General features: G+C 49.0%; 1 protein-coding gene across 2 annotated transcripts in view; it reads right to left on the bottom strand.

Annotated features, from left to right (window-relative positions):
• Positions 1-7710, bottom strand: part of wdr74 (WD repeat domain 74) — a 31921-nt gene extending 24211 nt beyond the window's left edge. For both annotated transcript variants that reach the window (XM_069893844.1, XM_069893845.1), the window contains exons 1-2: positions 7605-7710; positions 942-1048 (exon numbers count right to left, since the gene is read on the bottom strand). In XM_069893844.1, the coding sequence (XP_069749945.1) occupies positions 942-1048; positions 7605-7659 (162 nt within the window). In that variant the 5' untranslated portion in view covers positions 7660-7710. The remainder of the gene's footprint in view (positions 1-941; positions 1049-7604) is intronic.
• Positions 7711-20286: the final 12576 nt, after the last annotated feature.

The following is a 20286-nucleotide window of genomic DNA, read 5'->3' as shown; positions in this document are numbered from 1 at the left end:
CCTTCCAGCCCCTCATGCCGCAGTGGAGATGTCAACCCAGCACAACCTCTGATAGGGTGTTAAAGTGGACCAAAGGTCCACCAATACAGCTGCAATAACAAACTTTTAATCACTTTGCAAAGCTTGAGAACTCCGTTACAGCAAGAGGCCCTGCCACAAGCAGCAAACGTACTACAAAGGACACTACCATTACATAGGACAACTCTGCATTGGACGGCCCAGAATTTCCACCAAAAATGTTGGTCGTGAGCGATGCCCTTTGCAATAAGATGACCCCACCCCCACTAAAATATGGCACTGACTGCTGACCAGTGGATGCTGCTACAAACAAATCACAATGATCATATAGAGGTTTGAATCTTATTTGATATTTTAAAATATACCACCGTTTGGCTCCCGTAACAGGCAGTTTAAAGCCTGGACAGAGACAACGGCTGTTGGACTGAGCCGATGGACCCCGCAGAGGCATGCTTGAGACTTTGCAAATAACTATCGGGGATGGCGTTGGAGTTGGTGGCTGCGATGAGACCGTTGTCAAGGAACAGAATTTATACCTTTCGCATAGGATGACCCAGATTTCAAGGGTGACATTTTTTTTAAGTTTTAAAGATTGGCCTACACAATAACTCATGGTTTATAATATCACCTCAGGTATAGTTTTTAACCAGTAGTTTTCTGGAACATTCGAATCAACTGCTCCACATTCCTTAAAAATCTCATGGAATTCGTTAGCTAATCTCACACCAAATCAGGAGCTCCTTCTCCGCTCCTGTGCAGGGAACAAGAAAGGAACGCAGCCCACAATGGCAGCCTTCCCTTTTCCCCCTTCCTGTCAACATTTTAAAATGGATATTTTTTTTAATCACATTCTAAAATCTGCTTTCTCAGGGGCTTTATGTTTAAAAACACCCACCCCCCCCAACCCCGGAATACCCAGTTACCTCAGACTCCGGAGGGTAGCCCCAGCACATGGCGCAGATCTCTTGGTCCCGGCTCAAGGTGGAGATATTCGTGTAGTTGGTGGCTCGTTTCTGCTGCAGATTGACACCTGGGTGGGGTACAGAAGCAGGTGTTAAGAGCATCAGAAACAGGAGCACAAGTCATTGTTAGCTTCGGGAGGTGGACAATCCAGTCATCATGGGGGGGGGGGGGGGGGTGGAATCAGAGGTGGAGAGGGTGAGCACGTTTAAGTTCTTGGGAGTCACCATCTTAGAGGATCTTTCCTGGACCCAACTATCATGAATGACGACATGGGGAAAGCTCGTAGGCGCCTCAACCACCTCAGGTTTGGTGTGGCATTGGAAAACCGTGGCAAATTTCTACAGATGTGTGCTGACTGCCTGCATCACATGCTGGTACCGTGGGCGGGGGCGGGGGGGGAAAACAACAATACCCCCAAACATAAAGCTCTACAAAAGGTAGTGGACGCAGCCTAGGACATCACAGGCAAAACCCTCCCCACCATCGGGAACATCGACAGGGAACGCTGCTGTCGGAGAGCAACAACAATCATCAAAGACCCTCACCCCCCAGCACACACTCTGTTCTCACTGCTGCCATCAGGAAAGAGATGTCGGGGCCACAAGACTTGCACCACCAGGTTCAGGAACAGCTGCTCCCCCTCCACCATCAAACTCCTCAATGACAAACTCAATCAGACATCCTCACATTCCTCTCTGTTTTACACAGTCAGTTTGCTTATATTTCTTTACGTGTGTTCAGTTATTTTTTTGCACTACCAATAAATGGTAATTTTGCCAAGCCCGCAGGAAAAAGAATCTCAAGGTTGTATGTGATGTCATGTACGTACTCGGACAATAAATCTGAATCGGCCATCTGGCCCATCTAGCCTGCTCCGCCATTCAATAAAATCATGGCTGATCTGACCATGGTCTCAGCTCCACCTGTTCCCCATAACCCTTAAATCCCCTCTGCAGAAAAATCTATCTCTGTGTCTTGATGAGGCAGCCTCCACTGTTTCCTGGGGCTGAGCAGTTCACAGATTCATTCCTCTCTCCGCGAACATAGAGGCTGTGTCCTATGGGGCTGCTGGACACTGTTTCATGGGCGCCGAGGGCAAGAAGAGCTCCCAACGGGGCCTCGGATGCTGAAGTATTTCTGATATGGAGATTGGGTTGCCGATGGATCAAAAAGGAGTCTTTGTGGCTGAAGGAGCCCTGGAGGCAAATGCACAGACACAGCGTCTCTGAGGGGGTTCGTTTTTGCTTCTCTTTCACCTGTAATGTCATTTGTTGATGTCACTAAGATTGGAGGCATTGTGGACAGCGAGGAAAGCTTTCAGGCTTTGCAGAGGATTCTGGACCAGCTGGAAACATGAGCCAGAAAGGGAGAGATGGAATTGAATACAGACAAGTGTGAGATGTTGTATTTTGGAAGAACAAACCAAGGAAGGACATACAAGGTAAATGGTAGAGGGACTGAGGGGAGCGGTAGAACAGAGGGATCTGGGAACGGTCAGGCACTGGGGAGAGCGGCAGGACAGAGGGATCTGGGAACGGGCGGGCACTGAAGGGAGCTGTAGAACAGAGATCAGGGAACGGTCGGGCACTGAGGAGAGTGGTAGAACAGAGGGATCTGGGAACAGTCGGGCAATGAGGAGAGTGGTAGAGCAGAGGGATCTGGGAATGGTTGGGCACTGAGGAGAGCGGTAGAACAGAGGGATCTGAGAATGGTCGGGAACTGAGCGGAGTGGTAGAACAGAGAGATCTGGGAACGGGTGGGCACTGTGGAGAGCAGTAGAACAGAGGGATCTGGGAACGATCGAGCACTGAGGTGAATGGTAGAACAGAGAGATCCAAGGATGGTTGGGCACTGCGGACAGCGGTAGAACAGAGGGATCTGAGAATGGTCGGGAACTGAGCGGAGTGGTAGAACAGAGAGATCTGGGAACGGGTGGGCACTGTGGAGAGCAGTAGAACAGAGGGATCTGGGAACGATCGAGCACTGAGGTGAATGGTAGAACAGAGAGATCCAAGGATGGTTGGGCACTGCGGACAGCGGTAGAACAGAGGGATCTGGGAATGATCGGGTATTGAGGAGAGTGATAGAACAGAGAGATCCGAGAATGGTTGGGCACTGCAGACAGCGGTAGAACAGAGGGATTTGGGAATGATCGGGTATTGAGGAGAGCGATAGAACAGAGGGATCCGGGAACTGTCAGGCACTTAGCGGAGTGGTAGAACAGAGAGATCTAGGAGTGGTTTGGCACTGCGGAGAGCGGTAGAACAGAGGGATCCGGGAACGGTCGGGTCGTGGGGAGAGTGGTAGAACAGAGGGATCTTGGAATGGTCGGGTACTGAGTGCGTAGAACAAAGGGATCTGGGAACGGTCAGGCACTGAGGAGTGCGATAGAACAGAGGGATTTGGGAACGGTTGGGCACTGACAAGAGTGGTAGAACAGAGGGATCTGAGAATGGTCGGGAACTGAGCGGAGTGGTAGAACAGAGAGATCTGGGAACGGGTGGGCACTGTGGAGAGCGGTAGAACAGAGGGATCTGGGAACGATCGAGCACTGAGGTGAATGGTAGAACAGAGAGATCCGAGAATAGTTGGGCACTGCGGACAGCGGTAGAACAGAGGGATTTGGGAATGATCGGGTTTTGAGGAGAGCGATAGAACAGACGGATCTGGGAATGGTCAGGCACTTAGCGGAGTGGTAGAACAGAGAGATCTAGGAGTGGTTTGGCACTGCGGAGAGCGGTAGAACAGAGGGATCCGGGAACGGTCGGGTCGTGGGGAGAGTGGTAGAACAGAGGGATCTTGGAATGGTCGGGTACTGAGTGCGGTAGTACAAAGGGATCAAGGAACGGTTCAGCACTGAGGAGTGCGATAGAACAGAGGGATTTGGGAACGGTCGGGCACTGACAAGAGTGGTAGAACAGAGGGATCTGGGAATTCAGATACACAATTCCTTGAAAGTGGCGTCACAAGTGGACAGGGTTGTAAAGAGAGATTTTGGCAACTTGACCTTCATAAACCAAAGTATTTTGTATTGGAATTGGGGTGTTACAGTGAGGTTGTATAAAACATTGCTGAGGCCAAATTAGGAATATTGTGTGCAGCTCTGGTCACCTAACTAGAGGAGGGATATCAATAAGATTGAAAGAGGGTAGAGAAGACTTACTAGGATGTTACATGTCTTCAGGAACTGAATTACAGGAAAAGATTAAACAGGTTAGGACTTTATTCTTTGGACCATGGAAGAATGAAGGGTGATTTGATCGATGTATTTCAAATTATGAGGGGTGCAGACAGAGTGGATGTGAGTCAGCTTTTCCCACTTAGATTGGGAGAGATGGACGTGGCTTTAGAGTGAAAGATTTAGGGGGAAAAGTCTGACTTTCTCCCATCAAATTCAGAAATTGTCAGTGTAGATGCACACATCCTGAGATTCCTTCTTCCTGTGGGTGTGGCAGAATTCCCACTAATTGTTTCAGTTAGTCTTCGAATTACAGCTGTAATGGGAACTGAAGGATTCGTTACAACTCGGGTTGGTCATTAGCCGAGGTCATGTAACATTCAACAAATGAACCATTAACGGGGAGCTCGGGCTGCCGTGGGGAGCGGGGACTCTGGGCTGCTGATGGGGAATTTGGACTGCCGACGGGGGGATGGGGATCGCAGGCTGTAAGGGGATTGGAGACCTTGGGCTACTGCTGGGGAACAAAGAGCTCTGCTGCTGACGGGGAGCTCAGGCTTCTGTGGGGAACGGGAAGCTCGGGCTGACGCAGGGAATGTTTTCCTCGGCTGCCGATGGGGATGGGGGAGCTTGGGCTGTCACGGGGAACAGGAAACAGGGACTGGGCTGCCATTGTGAGTGGGACCCACTGTATACAGTACCTTTAATACAAAAGTGGTTTTAATATATTTTTTTAAATTTGGTCACGTGCAGTGGACGTAATTCACATAGGTCGGAAGTCGAGGACTAACTGTAGTACAAAAATAAACCGTACATGGCGTAAAACACGTAAACAAAGAACTATAAACAGATAATGAATGTAAACAAACTGACTGTAATACAGAAAGAACGAAAAGAAAATCCGTAAAGTGCACAAGTTAGAGTCCTTAAATCGGTCCCCGATTGAGTTTGTCGTTGAGGGGTCTGATGGTGGAGGGGTAGTGGCTGTTCCTGAACCTAGTCATGCAACTCATGTGGTGGGAAACCAACTTTTCACATTGACTATGTCAATGACTTTCAACATTGGAATCATTTCAACGAGATCCCACCCCCTCCCTTCATTCCAATGAGTACAGGTACACAGTTCCTTGAGAGTGGCGACACAGGCAGACAGAGTGGTGATGAACACATCTGGCATGCTTGGCTTCGACCAGGAGATCATTTAGAGTTTGGACATCTCAAGACGGTGGTGAAACCACACCATGGGAGTTTAATGCGCTAAAAGAAACATCTCGTTAAGGTGGAAATGATTTATGGAGTGTCAGCTGAATTGGAGGGCTTGAGTTACAAGGTCAGGCTGGATTTTTATCCCTGGAATTTTGGAGACTGAGCGGTGTCCTTATGGATAAAAAATGAGGAGCATGAATAGAGTGAATGGTCAATCTTCCTTCCCTTCCCCCCCCCCACCCAACAAAAGTAAGGGGGGGGGGGTTTCTAAAACTAGAGGGAACCTTAGCTGTGTAGATTTTAAAAAATTGGCTTGTAGGACTAAAGCAGAAAGCAGTAGTGGAAGGAAACTTTTCTGCCTGGAGGTCAGTGACTAGTGAAGTTCCGCCAGGATCTGTTCTGGGATCCCTGCTCTTTTGTGATTTTTATAAATGACCTGGATGAAAAGGCAGAAGGATGGGTGAGTAAGTTTGTGGGTGACACGAAGGATGGAGGAGTTGTGGATGGAGCTGAATGTTACAAGAAGATATCAACAGGATGCAGAGTTGGGCGGAAAAGTGGTAGATGGAGTTCAATCCAGATCAGTGTGAGGTGATGCATTTTGGAAGGACAAACCAGAAGAGTGAGTGCAGGGTTAATGGTCGGTTACTTAACGGTGTGGTTGAACAGAGGGACCTTGGGGTTCAAATCCATACATCTATCAAGGTCGCCGTGCAGGTTGATAGGATAGTTAAGTAGGCCTATGGGATGCTGGGCTTCATTAATAGGGGAGTTGAGAGGAGGTCATGTTGTAGCTCTACAAATCTCTGGTGAGACCACACTAAGTTTTGTGTTCAGTTCTGATCACCTCATTATAGGAAGGATGTGGAAGCTGTGGAGAGGGTGCAGAGGAGATTCACCAGGATGTTGCCTGGATTGGAAAACAAGTTTCATGAGGCAAGGTTTGCAGAGTGGGAACTTTTCTCTTTGGAGTGTAGAAGAATGAGAGGAGACTTGATAGAGGTGTACAGGATTATGAGACGCATAGATAGGGTGGACAGCCAGCGCATGGTTCCCAGGGCAAGATCAGCAAACACCAGAGGGCACGTGTAGAAAGTGAAGGGACAAAGGTTTAGGGGTGACGTCAGGGGTAAGTTTTTGTTACACAGAGAGTTGCGGGGGCCTAGAATGCCTTGTCAAGGGTGGTGGTGGTAGAGGCTGAAACATTGGGGTATTTAAGAGAGTCTTCGACACGTGGATGAAAAAAAAGTGGATTATGGGATCGTGTGGGTTTAGTACTTTTTTTTAAGGAACATATGGGTTGTCACAACATCGAGGGTCAAAGGGCCTGTACCGTGCTGTAGTGTTCTATGTGAAGCAAGGGGGTAAGATTTAGAAACCTGGGGACACCTTCTTTACACAGAGGGTCATGGGTGTGTGCAACAACCTGCCAGAGGAAGTGATAAGAGGCAGGGACAGTTGTAATGGTTTAAAGACATTTGGACAGGTACACGGATAGTAAAGTTTGAGAGAGACATGGGCTGATCGCAGGTGAATGAGGCCAGCTTGTTTGGCATGGAGGAGTTCGGATAAAGGGCCTGTTTTCTGTGCTGTAGGACTCTGTCGCTCCTCAGCACCCTTCACCTCCTCCTTCCTCAATTTCTATTCCCCTTCTCACTGCTTCCCCTATACTGCCTCACTACCCCAGACCTCCTCCATCTTTCTCCTCAACCTACTTTTCTCCATTTACCCCTTCCATCCCTCCTCCTCTCCCCATGCCACTTCTCCCTCTCCACATGCCCCTCTGCACCCACTCCCCTCCATCCCTTCCCACCACACTCCCTCCTCCTCCTCATCTTCTGCCCTCTTCTCCACACACTTCCCCTCTTCACACCCCATCACCCTCTCCGCACCATTCCTCCCTTTCCTCCTGCTGCCTCTTTTTTTCTACGCAGTCCATCCCCTCCTCCTCAACCCCTTCTCCTCCTCCCATCCTCAACTCAACCCAACCCCTCCGCACTCCTTTTTCACCCCCTCCCATCAACTGCTCTTCACCTCACCTCCTCCTCTCTTCACCTCCTCACCCGTTGCCGCCGCCTCCTCCTCTCTATTCCCCCTCAACTCACCCTAATTCCCTCTTCACTCCCTTACCCCTCCCTCCTTCTGTATCACCCACTCCCCCTCCTCCCCTGAGACCTCACTCCTCTCCTCTCCTTCCCTCCACCCCATTCCCCTCCCGCCTCAGACCCCACTCCCTCACCCTTCAAGATTCCCGTTTCCGTCCCGACCCAAACGTGGTTCCATCGCGCCGCCATGCTGGTCCGTCCCGCGTGCGTCGCCCTCGCCGGGTCCGGCCGGACAAACCGAGCGGCTGAACTTTGGTTCCGGCTGCTCCTGGTTCCCGCCGGTTAACCCGCTCTCTGAACCGGCCCAGCGGGCAGCACCTTCACCAGCCTCTGCCCCCTCACCCACCCTCTGCCCCCTTCACCTACCTGCCCCATTCACCCATCCTCTCCCCCTCACCCACCCTCTGCCCCCCACCCACCCTCTGCCCCCTTCACCTACCTGCCCCATTCACCCATCCTCTCCCCCTCACCCACCCCCTTCCCCCTCACCCAACCTCTGCCCCCTTCACCCAACCTCGAGTTGAGATTCTAAATTGGAGAAAGGCCAATTTTGTGGAAAAGAAAGGATCTAGGAAGTAGGTTGGGATCAGATGTTTTCTGGCAAGGATGCGCTCAGTAAGAGGAAGGCCTTCAAAGGGGAAATTTTGAGAGTGCAGAGTTTGCATGTTCCTGACAGGATTAAAGGCAAAGTTAACAGGCATAAGGAACCTTGGCTTCCGAGGTATATTGGTGATTTGGTTAAGAAGACAGAGGTGAACAGCAGTATGGGAAACTGAGTAGCAAATGAGGTACTAGAAGAGTAGAGAAAATGTAAGAAGATACTCTAGAAGGAAATCAGGAAGGCAAAAAGAAAACATGGGGTTGCTCTGGCAGATAATGTGAAAGTAAACCCAAAGGGGTTCTATAAGTATATGAAACGGCCAGTAGGGGACAAAATTGGTTCCCTAGAGATCAGAGTGGTGCAACTATGTGTGGAGCCTCACACAATGGGGGAGATCTTAAACCAGTGGTTCTCAACCTTTTTCTTTCCACACACATCCCACTTTAAGTAATCCCTAGGCCATCGGTGCTCTGCGATTAGGAAGGGGTTCTTTAAGGTGGGATGTGGGTGGGAAGAAAGATTGAAAATCAGTTTTAAAGTTTTTTTGTATCAGTATTTACTCAGGAAACTGGTGTAGTGTACAAGAAGGAAGGAAAACAAAGGGTCTGAGAGGAGGAGGTGCTTGCTGTCTGACAGCTAATGAAGGTCGACAAATCCTCCGGGCCTGGCATGATATTCCCTCAGACCTTGAGTAAAGTTCATGTCGAATTTGCAGGGACACTTGGCAGAAATATTTAAAATGTCCTGAGCCATTGGTGAAGTGTGGAGGATTGGAGGGTAGCTCATGTTGTTGTTGTTTAAAAAAGGCACCAAAAGTAAACCAGAAAATTACGGGCTGGCGAGCCTGACGTGAGTAGTGGGTAAATTATTGGAATTCTGAGAGACAGGATATATAGGTATTTGGACAGTCATGGGCTGATTAAGGATAGTCAGCATGGTAGGTTATGTTTCACGAATATCAGAGTTATTTTGAGGTTACCAAGAAAGTGGATGAAGGAAAGGCTGTGGATGTTGTCTACATGGACTTTAGTGAGGCCTATGACAAGGTCCAACATGGGAGGTGAGTTCAGAAGGTTCAGGCACGAGGTAACGATGGAGAGGTTGTAAATTGGATTCATCACTGGCTGAGTGGGAGAAGACAGAGTGGCTGTGGATGATGCTTCTCAGATTGGAGGCCTGTGACTAGTGATATGCCTCAGGGATTGGTGCTGGGACCATTGTTGTTTGTTGTCTATATCAATGATCTGGATGATAACGTGGGAAATTGGATCAGCAGGTTTGCTGATGACATGAAGATTGGAGGTGTTGTGGACAGCGAGGAAGATTTTCAAAGATTGCAGAGGGATCTGGACCAAATAGGAGAGTGGGCCAAAAAAATGGTAGATGGAGTTTAATGCAGACACTTGTGAGGTGATGCATTTTGGAAGGGCCAATGAAGGTAGAAATGGTTGGGCACTGAGGAGTGCAGAGGAGTAGAGAGATCTGGGGATACAGGTACATCATTCCATGAGGGTGGTGTCACAGGTTGTAAAGAAAACTTTTGGCATCTTATCCTTTCTAAATCAAGGTATTGAGTTGAGGAGTTGGGATGTTGTTGAATTTGTTTTAGACATTGGTGAGGCCAAATTTGGAGTATTGTGTGTAGTTCTGGGCGTCTAACTATAGAGGAAGGATTTCAGTAAGATTGAAAGAGTGCAGAGAAGATTTACTAGGATGTTGCCAGGTCTTCAGGAGTGACAGGGTAGGGTGTAGGGGGTTGCAGAGATGGAGGTGTGTAGGGACAAAAGTGGGTTATATGGGTGTAGGTGACCAGATGTGTTGTAGGGGACTGGAAGGGGTTACAGATATAGGGAGGGATGGTGGAGACTGGAAGGGGGTTACAAGGTTAGGGAGGAGTGTGGGAGACCAGAGGGGATTACAGGGACAATGAAGGGGTTACAAAGATAGGAAAGGGGCTACAGAGACAAGGAGGCAGTTACAGAGATAGGGAAGGGTGTGGGGGATTGGATAGGGTTCCAGAGACAGGGAAGGGTGGAGGGGTCTGGAGGGGGTTCCAGAGATAGGGAGGGGTGTGGGGGACCAGTGGTTAAAGACACAGCGAGGGGTATGGGTTACTGGATAGGGTTCCAGAGACAGGGAGTGGTGTAGAGGACCAGAGGGGGATACAAAGTCAGGGAGGGGTGTTGGGTACCGGAGGGGATTACAGAGACAGGGAGGGGTGTGGGGGACTGAAGGGGGATACAGAGACAGGGAGGGGTGTAGAGGACTGGAGGGGGATTCAGAGACAGGGAGTGGTGTAGTGAACCAGAGGTGGTTACAGAGACAGGGAAGGGTGTAGGGGACTGGAGGGGATTACAGAGATAAATGGGTGTAGGGGGCCAGAGAGTTTTACAAAGCTATGGAGGGGCATTGGGTACCAGAGGGGGTTACAGAAACAGGGAAGGGTGTCGGGGACCAGAGGGGGTTTACAGAGACAGGGAGGAGTATGGGGGACCAATGTTGTTACAGGCATAGTGACGGGTGGAGAAATTTGATATATCTGTAAATTCTTTATTTGTGTACTATCAACTCGGAGCTTTGATAAAGAGAATTATGGTAAGGAGAAGAATTTACCTATGTTGACGAAATTTGAGTCTTTGATTTCCTCTATACCAAAGAAAGGTTATATTTCGGATATGTACCAATTGTTACAAGATAGTATGGATAAACCAGAATGGGAGAAATCTGGGCTTAAATGGGAAAGTGATTTAACATATTTTTCCCGAAGACAATTGGGAGATTATGTGTCACGACAGTGTAACTAAATTGATGAATGTAAGATAATGGAATGGTTAATTATAATTTTTTACATCAGTTATATTTGACTCCAGAGAAATTGAAAAAATATGGGTTTAGTGATTCGGACTCATTTTCGATGTGGACTATGTACTGGAACTTTTTTTTACATGCTGTTTGTGTTAAAGTACAACCATTTTGGGAAGGAATTAGATTAGTCTTGGAAAAATTATTTAAGATTAAAGTACCACTAGACCGATTGATTTTTTTGTTGGGATATATGGTTTCTTTGAAGGGATTGGGGTTGGATAAATTTCAAATTGCATTTGTACGTTTAGCGTTATCTGTAGCACGAAAATGTGTAGCTAGTACTTGGAAAGATAATGTGGAGATTAATATAGTACAATGGCATAATGAATTCAGATTGTATTCCGCTGGAAAAAATTAAATGTAACTTGCATGATAATTATTCCTTCTTTGTTAATATGTGGTCTTCTTATTTGGACTCTATAAATTTGGAAAATACTTCGAAATATTCTATATATTCTGGTGTTTTTGTATTAAACTCCCCTGAAGGGAACTGGCTGAAGAGTTGGGAGGGTGGGCAGGGGTTTTTTTGTGTATCTAAAAATTTCTTGCTGTTATTTGATTGTATTTTGTTTTTAAAAAATCTTTTAAATAATTTTTTTTTAAAAGACAGTGACCGGAGGACATTAAGAGGTAAAGGGGACCGGAGTGGGTGACAGAGACAGGGCAGGGTGTAGGGGGTTTCAGAGACATGGAGAGGGCAGCGGAACACAGTGGGCAGGTTTCCCACACTCTGTCGGCAGCTGCTTGAAGCAGTTGGGGTTTGAATTGCTGACATGGAGTCCGACACAGACATGAAAACCCAGTGTCTTTAGCCATGTGCAGGGTTCAGTGCCTTGCAGCAGTGGGCTCGTGCTGCTGACACTCACGTACGATTCACTCTCTGGGCTCCATTATTCAGGAAAGAGAGAATGTGTGTGTGTGTAAGACAGTGTATGTGAGTATACGCACGTCCCACCTTTAGACACATGGGGTCCGTGGTTCCCTTGCAGAGAGATGGCCAGATTTCCGCACATGAAGGGTCGAATCCACGGACTCTCCTCTCTCTGTTGTTGCCAGCGTTTGAGCCACCTCTTCACATGCAAACACTGACACATTTGGTGCATCATCATATTCTCTGTATCAGCCGATGACAATAAAGGAATCTTGGATCTCGGTGGGTGAGGAGACAAATGCTGAGGCTGAGCCAGAATCGTGATGACTGGGCAAGCAGGATCTTGGGCTGAATGGCCACCTCGCGCTCCTGTTTGTCAGCTTCTCCACACACAGTAACAGACTCGTATACACAAGCGCACTACGTGTCTGCACTCTTTCTCACAAGCACACACAGCCTGAAAGGTTCAAAATTCCTTTTATTGACACGTGACGCGGCGAAGAGTCGCCGTGAGCGTTGCCTGGCGCCCCTCACATGGATGGAAAGAGAAGCAAAAGCAAACTATGGTGACACTGCATGTCCGTGGATTCAGCGACTCCTGGTCGATCTATCGGCGACCCCAGCCCAGGGTCCGAATCTCCGATTCGATAAGGAAGTCTTCTCACGAGCAAGGCTCCACCAGAGAGCCCCTCCGGCGCTGACCCCTTGCTGCTCCGATGCTGGAGTCGCCTCTCCTTCTCAATGGGAGGCCGTTCTGCCCGTTTCTGTGCCCCCCGCGCCAGGCCGCTGCTCCTCCCACCCAAAGTCGCTACCGCCTTGGGCACAGGAACCCCCCCCCATATGGTTGCAGAATTTAGAAAAGACACTCCTCCTTTCACAGTCTGTTTAAAGTGCGCACGAAGCCCCAATCTGCACTAGTCCTGTCGTCATTGCTGCTCCGGCAATGCCACCATTTCGAAGTCTCCCACCACCACCCTGCCCCCCAAACGCACCAAGATACAGACAGGCAGAGACACAGACATACACAGATCCCCTCAATCACAGGAATATACATCAACTCACACTAACACAGACCTACAACCAGTCTCAAACACCAAGATCCACAGACCTTCACCCAGTCTCAAACCAACAAACAGACCTACACCGAACAGTCTCACACACCAACAATCAGACCTACAGCCGAACAGTCTCACACATCAACATACCTACACCCAGTCTCACACACTAACAGATTTACACCAGTCTCACACACCAAACAGACCTACACTGAATAGTCTCACACACCAACAGACAGACCTACACCCAGTCTCACACACCAACAGACAGACCTACACCCAGTCTCACACACCAACAGACAGACCTACACCCAGTCTCACACACCAACAGACAGACCTACACCCAGTCTCACACACCAACAGACCTACACCCAGTCTCACACACCAACAGACCTACACCTAGTCTCACACACCAACAGACCTACACCCAGTCTCACACACCAACAGATCTGCACAGTCTCACAAACCAACAGAGACCTACACCCAAACAGTCTCACACACCAACAAACAGACCTACACCCAGTCTCACACACCAAAAAACAGACCTCCAGCCAGTCTCACACACCAACAGACCTACAGCCAGTCTCACACACCAACAGACATACACCAACAATCAGACCTACACCCGAACAGTCTCACACACCAACAGAACTACACCCAGTCTCACACACCAACAAACAGACCTACACTGAACAGTCTCACACACCAACAGACCTACACCCAAACTGTCTCACAAACCAACAAATAGACCAGCACCCAGTCTCACACACCAACAGACCTACACCCAGTCTCACACACCAACAGAGCTAAACCAAGTCACAAACCAAAAGACCTACACCTAGCCTCACTCACCAACACAGATCTACTCCCAAACAGTCTCACACATCATCAAACAGACCTACACCCGAACAGTCTCACACACCAACATACAGACCTACACCCGAACAGTCTCACACACCAACAGAGCTACACCCAGTTTCACACACCAACAGACTTAAACCCAGTCTCACACACCAACACAGATCTACACCTGAACAGTCTAACACATCAACAGATCTATACCCAGTCTCACAAACCAACAAACAGACCTACACCCAGTCTCACACACCAAAACAGATCTACACCTGAACAGTCTCACACATCAACAGATCTATACCCAGTCTCACAAACCAACAAACAGATCTACACCCGAAGTGTCACAAACCAAACAGACCTACACCCAGTCTCACACACCAACAGACCTACATCCAGTCTCGCACACCAACACAGATCTATACCCGAACAGTCTCACACACCAACAAAAACTTACAGCTGAACAGCCTCACACACCATCACAGACCTGCAGTCTCACAAACCAAACAGACCAACAGCCAGTCTCACACACCAATAGACCTAAACCCAGTCTCACACACCAACAGACCTACACCCAGTCTCACACACGAACAGACCTACACCCAGTCTCACACCATCAGACCTACACCCGAACAGTCTCACACACCAATAGACCTACACCCAAACTGTCTCACAAAACAACAAACAGACCAGCACCCAGTCTCACACACCAACAGATCTACTCCCAAACAGTCTAACACATCATCAAACAGACCTACACCCTAACAGTCTCAAACACCAACATACAGATCTACACCCAAAGTCTCACACACCAACAGAGCTACACCCAAACAGTCTCACACACCATAAGACCTACACGTGAACAGTCTCACACACCAACAGACCTACACATGAACAGTCTCACACCAACAGACTTAAACCCAGTCTCACACACCAACACAGACCTACACCCAGTCTCACACACCAACAGACCTACAACCAGTCTCGCACACCAACACAGATCTATACCCGAACAGTCTCACACACCAACAAAAACTTAGTTGAACAGCCTCACACACCATCACAGACCTGCAGTCTCACAAACCAAACAGACCAAAGCCAGTCTCACACACCAATAGACCTAAACCCAGTCTCACACACCAACATACCTACACCCGAAGTCTCACATACCAACAGACCTCCAGCTAATCTCACACACCAACAAACAGACCTCCAGCCAGTCTCACACACCAACAAACAGACCTACACCTGAACAGTCTCACACACCAACAGACCTACAACTGAACAGTGGCACAAACAAACAAACAGACCAACAAACACCCAGTCTCACACACCAACAGAGCTAAACCAAGTCACACACCAACAGTCCTACACCTAGTCTCACACACCAACACAGATCTACTCCCAGTCTCACACATCATCAAACAGACCTACACCCAAACAGTCTCACACACCAACATACAGACCTACACCCGAACAGTCTCACACACCAACAAACAGACCTACACCTGAACAGTCTCACACACCAACAGACCTACAACTGAACAGTGGCACAAACAAACAAACAGACCAACAAACACCCAGTCTCACACACCAACAGAGCTAAACCAAGTCACACACCAACAGTCCTACACGTGAAGTCTCACACCAACAGACTTAAACCCAGTCTCACACACCAACACAGACCTACATCCAGTCTCACAAACCAACAGACCAACATGTGAACAGTCTCACACACCAACAAGCAGACCTACACCCAGTCTCACACACCAAAACAGATCTACACCTGAACAGTCTCACACATCAACAGATCTATACCCAGTCTCACAAACCAACAAACAGACCTACACCTGAAGTCTCACAAACCAAACAGACCTACACCCAGTCTCACACACCAACAGACCTACAACCAGTCTCACACACCAACACAGATCTATACCCGAACAGTCTCACACACCAACAAAAACTTACAGCTGAACAGCCTCACACACCATCACAGACCTGCAGTCTCACAAACCAAACAGACCAACAGCCAGTCTCACACACCAATAGACCTAAATCCAGTCTCACACACCAACAAACAGACCTACACCCGAACTGTCTCACACACCAACAGACCTACACCTGAACAGTCTCACACACCAACAGACCTACACCTGAACAGTGGCACAAACCAACAAACAGACCAACAAACACCCAGTCTCACACATCAATGCAGACCTACACCCGAACAGTCTCACAAACCAACAAACATACCAACACCCAGTCTCACACACCAACAGACCTACACCCGAACTGTCTCACAAACCAACAAACAGACCTACACTCGAACAGTCTCACACACCAGCAAACAGATCTACACCCGAAGTCTCACAAACCAACAAACACCCAGTCTCACACACCAACAGACCTGCACCCGAACAGGCTCTCACACCAACAGACCTACACCTGAAGTCTCACACACCAACAGATCTACACCCAAACAGTCTCTCGAACCAACAGAATACCCAGTCTCACACACCAACAGATCTACACCCGAACAGTCTCACACACCAACAGACCTAGTCAGTCTCACACACCAACAGACCTACACCCAAACAGCCTCACACACCAACAATCACAGACCTGCACAGTCTCACAAACCAACAGACCTACACCCAGTCTTTCTCACGCACTAAATCAGACCCCCCCCCAGACTTGCTGACACTGGTTAAAATGACTTCCTGTTTCAGAGGCCGTAGCCTCCCCACCAGTGGAATCACCTCCCGCATTTCATCAGCTCTGCTCGACTGCATCTCCCTCCAGACAGAGTGGAGTCCCCCTGATCTTCACCTTTCACCAACCTGCCTCAACATTAATCAGGTCTTGATGAAGACCTCAAGCATGAGATGTCAACCGTTCTTTCTTCTCCCTCCTCACCAAGGCCCCTCGGCCAGCTGAGTTCCTCCAGCAGGTTGTTGCTGGTGTCAGATTCCAGCATCTGCTACCTCCTGGGAGTCTCCAAAATAATGGGGGAGTTGGAGTGGGAAGAAGATGCAGAGAAAGTCCAGCTCGAGGACTTCCAATTTTCAAAACCATTTCCCAGAGAATTGTAGAATGAAGGGAGATGTGTGGAGGTGTACAAAATTATGAGGGGTGTCAATAGCAAGGTCTTCCCATTGAAGGTGGGTGAGATGACAACATGGGTTAAGGGAGAAAGGTGAGATGTTTCAGGGTATCATGCTGAAATGTTGGGGTACAAGCTGGGACGCCTGTGTATCACACTGCAATGTTGGGGTAGAGGTTGGGATGCGTGTGTATCACGCTGAAACACCGGGGCACAGGGTGCGATGTCTGTGCATTGCGCTGAAATGCCAGGGTACATGGTGGGTCACCTGTGTATCATGCTGAAATGCTGGGGTACAGGTGGACGCCTGTGTATCATGGTGAAATGCCAGGGTAGAGGGTGGGACGCCTGTGTATCATGGTGAAATACCAGGGTACTGGGTAGGACGCCTGTGCATCATGCTGAAATGCCTGTGTATCGTGCTGAAATGCCGAGGTACAGGGTGGGACGCCTGTATATTGCACTGAAATGGCAGGGTACAGAGTGGAATGGGTGTATTGCACTGAAATGCTGGAGTACAGGGTGGGATTTCTGTATATTGCACTGAAACGCTGGGGTACAGGGTGGGACGGGTGTATTGCACTGAAACGCCAGGATACAGGGTAGGACGCCTGTGTATTGCTCTGAAATGCCAGGATACAGGGTGGAATGCTGAGGTACTCCATGTTTTATATTAATGAATAGAAAATTGAAAGTATCCAGATGCAAAGGTACCAAGGCATTCTAGTATGTGAAGGTAAACGTGCAGGTTGAGCTGGTGGTGAAGGTGGCAAATGTTGGCATTCATTTCAAGAGGAACAGAATGCAAGAGCAGGGATGTGATGCTGAGGCGTTATAAGGCACTGGTGATACCTCACTTGGGAGTATTGTGGGGATTTTGGGCTCCTCATTAAAGATGTACCCATGTTGCAGAGGGTTCAAAAGAAGTTCACTGAGGTGATTCCAGGAATGAAAGGGTTATCATACAAGGAGCATTTGACAGCTCTTGGACTATACAGAATTCAGTGGGATTTAGGAGAATGAAGGTGGATCTCATGGAAACATTTCAAACTTTGAATGGCGTGGACAGAGTAGATGTAGAAAGGTTGTTTCCCATGGTGGGAGAGTCTAGGACAAGAGGGCACAATGTCAGGTTTGGAGGGCATCCACAAAATAGAGATGCAGAAGAATTTCTTCAGCCAGGTGGTGAATCTGTGAAATTTGTTGCCACAGGCGATTGTAGAGGCCAGGTCATGGGTGCTTTAAAGACAGAAATTGATAGGTTTTGATTAGCCAGGGCATGACAGGTTATGGGGAGATGGCCAGGCAGTGGGGAAATGGATCAGCTCATGATTAAATGGGAGTGGACTCAATGGGCTGAATGGCCTATTTCTGCTCAAATGATTTACGATCCAGATAGGACCCCTATCTCCAGATGGAAGGAGCGGCCCATGGGTGGCTGTCAATCCCAGGCACAGAATGGCCCCAGAGATGGGAGGGTCCAGAATCTGCATTTTGTGCCCTGGACTATTCAGTTGACATTCTCAATGTCCCCAACCCAGCTTTGACAGGAGACAACCTGTGGAGGGGACTCTAGCCACAAACTTCACCCACCTGAGGGGCTGAGTGATGTTTTCCCTCTGGGTTCCAGCATCCAGAGTCTCCTAGGCACCTCCAGGAATGCAGCACGTTTGGCCCAGATGGTTTGGGGCTGGAGGGCCCACTTCTGGGCAGTCGGTCTCGCAGGTCTCCCAATGCAAAGGCGCGTGGGCTTTGGTAAAAGAGGGATCTTGTTTTGGAGGTGGGGAGTGGGAGTGTGAAATACAGAATGAGGCTTTGGAACAAGAAAGAATTTCTTCCCAAGAATCTGTGGTTTGGGGGTGTGTGGTAGTTCACTGACGAGGGGCCACAGCGGAGTGAGAGTATCAGGTCACTTGCCATCTCTGGGGAGGTGCAAGGAGTAGAACTGCTGCCTCATGGCCCGAGGGACCGCTGCCTCCCACACTATACACATTTCTTTTTCTGTGTGTCCATCTCCCTGACTGTCTTTGTCTGTACCCCTCCTGAGTGTGTCTACCTATCTTGGAGAGCATCTGTGTATTTTCTCCTCGTGGTTCAGTGGGTTCCTCCTCTTGCAGTTTCTTCCCACGGAGGGGAAGGGAGTTGACATCTCCTCCCCCCGAGTGTTGGTGAGGAATAGAATCCGGGGTAAATGAAGGGCAAATAGCTGGTTCATGCGGAGTACAGATTCAATGGGCTGAAGGGCCTGCTTCCTCTCTGGGTTCCGAGGACAGTTAAATGATGGGGGAAAGGGCCAAAGGACCAACTCCCAGGGGTTGAGGATCTCGCCTGTCGCGTGACCCCAACGGCCAGTATCTTGCCGGAAGTGGGATCACCTGCCAATCAAGGTTGGATCTCGCCCACCCATTAGTGCACACCTCACCAGCGGTGAGGGGAGGGGTTAACAAGGAAGGCTGCAGACGTGCAATATACAAACGTGCTGGAGAAACTCAGCAGGCCACACAGCATCACCAGAAAATCAAGGGTAACCAATGTTTCAGGCCTGAGCCCTTTGTCAAGGTGTGAACAAAACCAGCTTGAATAAAATGGTGGGGAGAGAGGGGGATGAAGAAACAAGGGGGAAGGAGAAGAGAGAGAGGAAGGGGAGGGAGAAGAGAACAGGCCAACAGGTTAGAGGTCACAGGAGGGATGGGGAGGTGCTCAGGGCAACAGGTTAGAGGTCATGGGGGAGGGCCACAGGCCAACAGGTTAGAGGCCACAGGTGGATACAGGTGGGAGGGCAGAAGAAACTTTGAAGTGATGGGGAGGGGCAGCTCTGAGAGGGGAGGGAAGGGGATGAGGAACTGGAGGAAGGGAGAAAGGAAAGAGAGACTCGGGCAAGGGGTGGGGTGGGGCTGAGGAGATACAAAACACAGTAGGAGCCGCGGTAGTAAGTTGGGCCTTTATTACAATACAATAGTTACGGACTTGCTGACAGACCTGGGCCCACGCAGGTAGCGGTGGCTGCACGGGGAAGCGTGGAGAGGGAGTGGCCAACCTCTGCCACATCCCTCTCCCCTCGCCTGCCCTTCCTCGGGACGGTGGAACCACTGCCCCGGGAGGATCCCTACCAGTTACCTGGGCAGATGTATTGTTTAACAACCGCAATGCAAAGCGTCACCGACTCACTCTGTATAAACCATCTAAATGCATAATGTTCCACTGAATTAACACACTGTAAAATGTATGAAGTCCTTCTTCTCCCGAATGGTCTAACACACAATAATGGTTCTTAAACGCATAACACTCTCTTTTTTATATATAAACCACATAAAATTACTTTGTATAGACATCACTAAATTTCCCCCACTGCATTCACTCACCTCATCACCAGAACCCCAAGCACTCATAATTCCCCCCCCCCACAAACACACACACACTTCTACATTCCCCCCCTGACTCGTACGCTCTCCACACTTGTCCCCTT

This window comes from Narcine bancroftii, chromosome 8 (assembly GCF_036971445.1).
Source record: "Narcine bancroftii isolate sNarBan1 chromosome 8, sNarBan1.hap1, whole genome shotgun sequence".
NCBI lineage: Eukaryota > Metazoa > Chordata > Chondrichthyes > Torpediniformes > Narcinidae > Narcine > Narcine bancroftii.
Note: the sequence above shows the minus strand (reverse complement) of the source record. Positions and strands in the feature narration are given on the sequence as shown.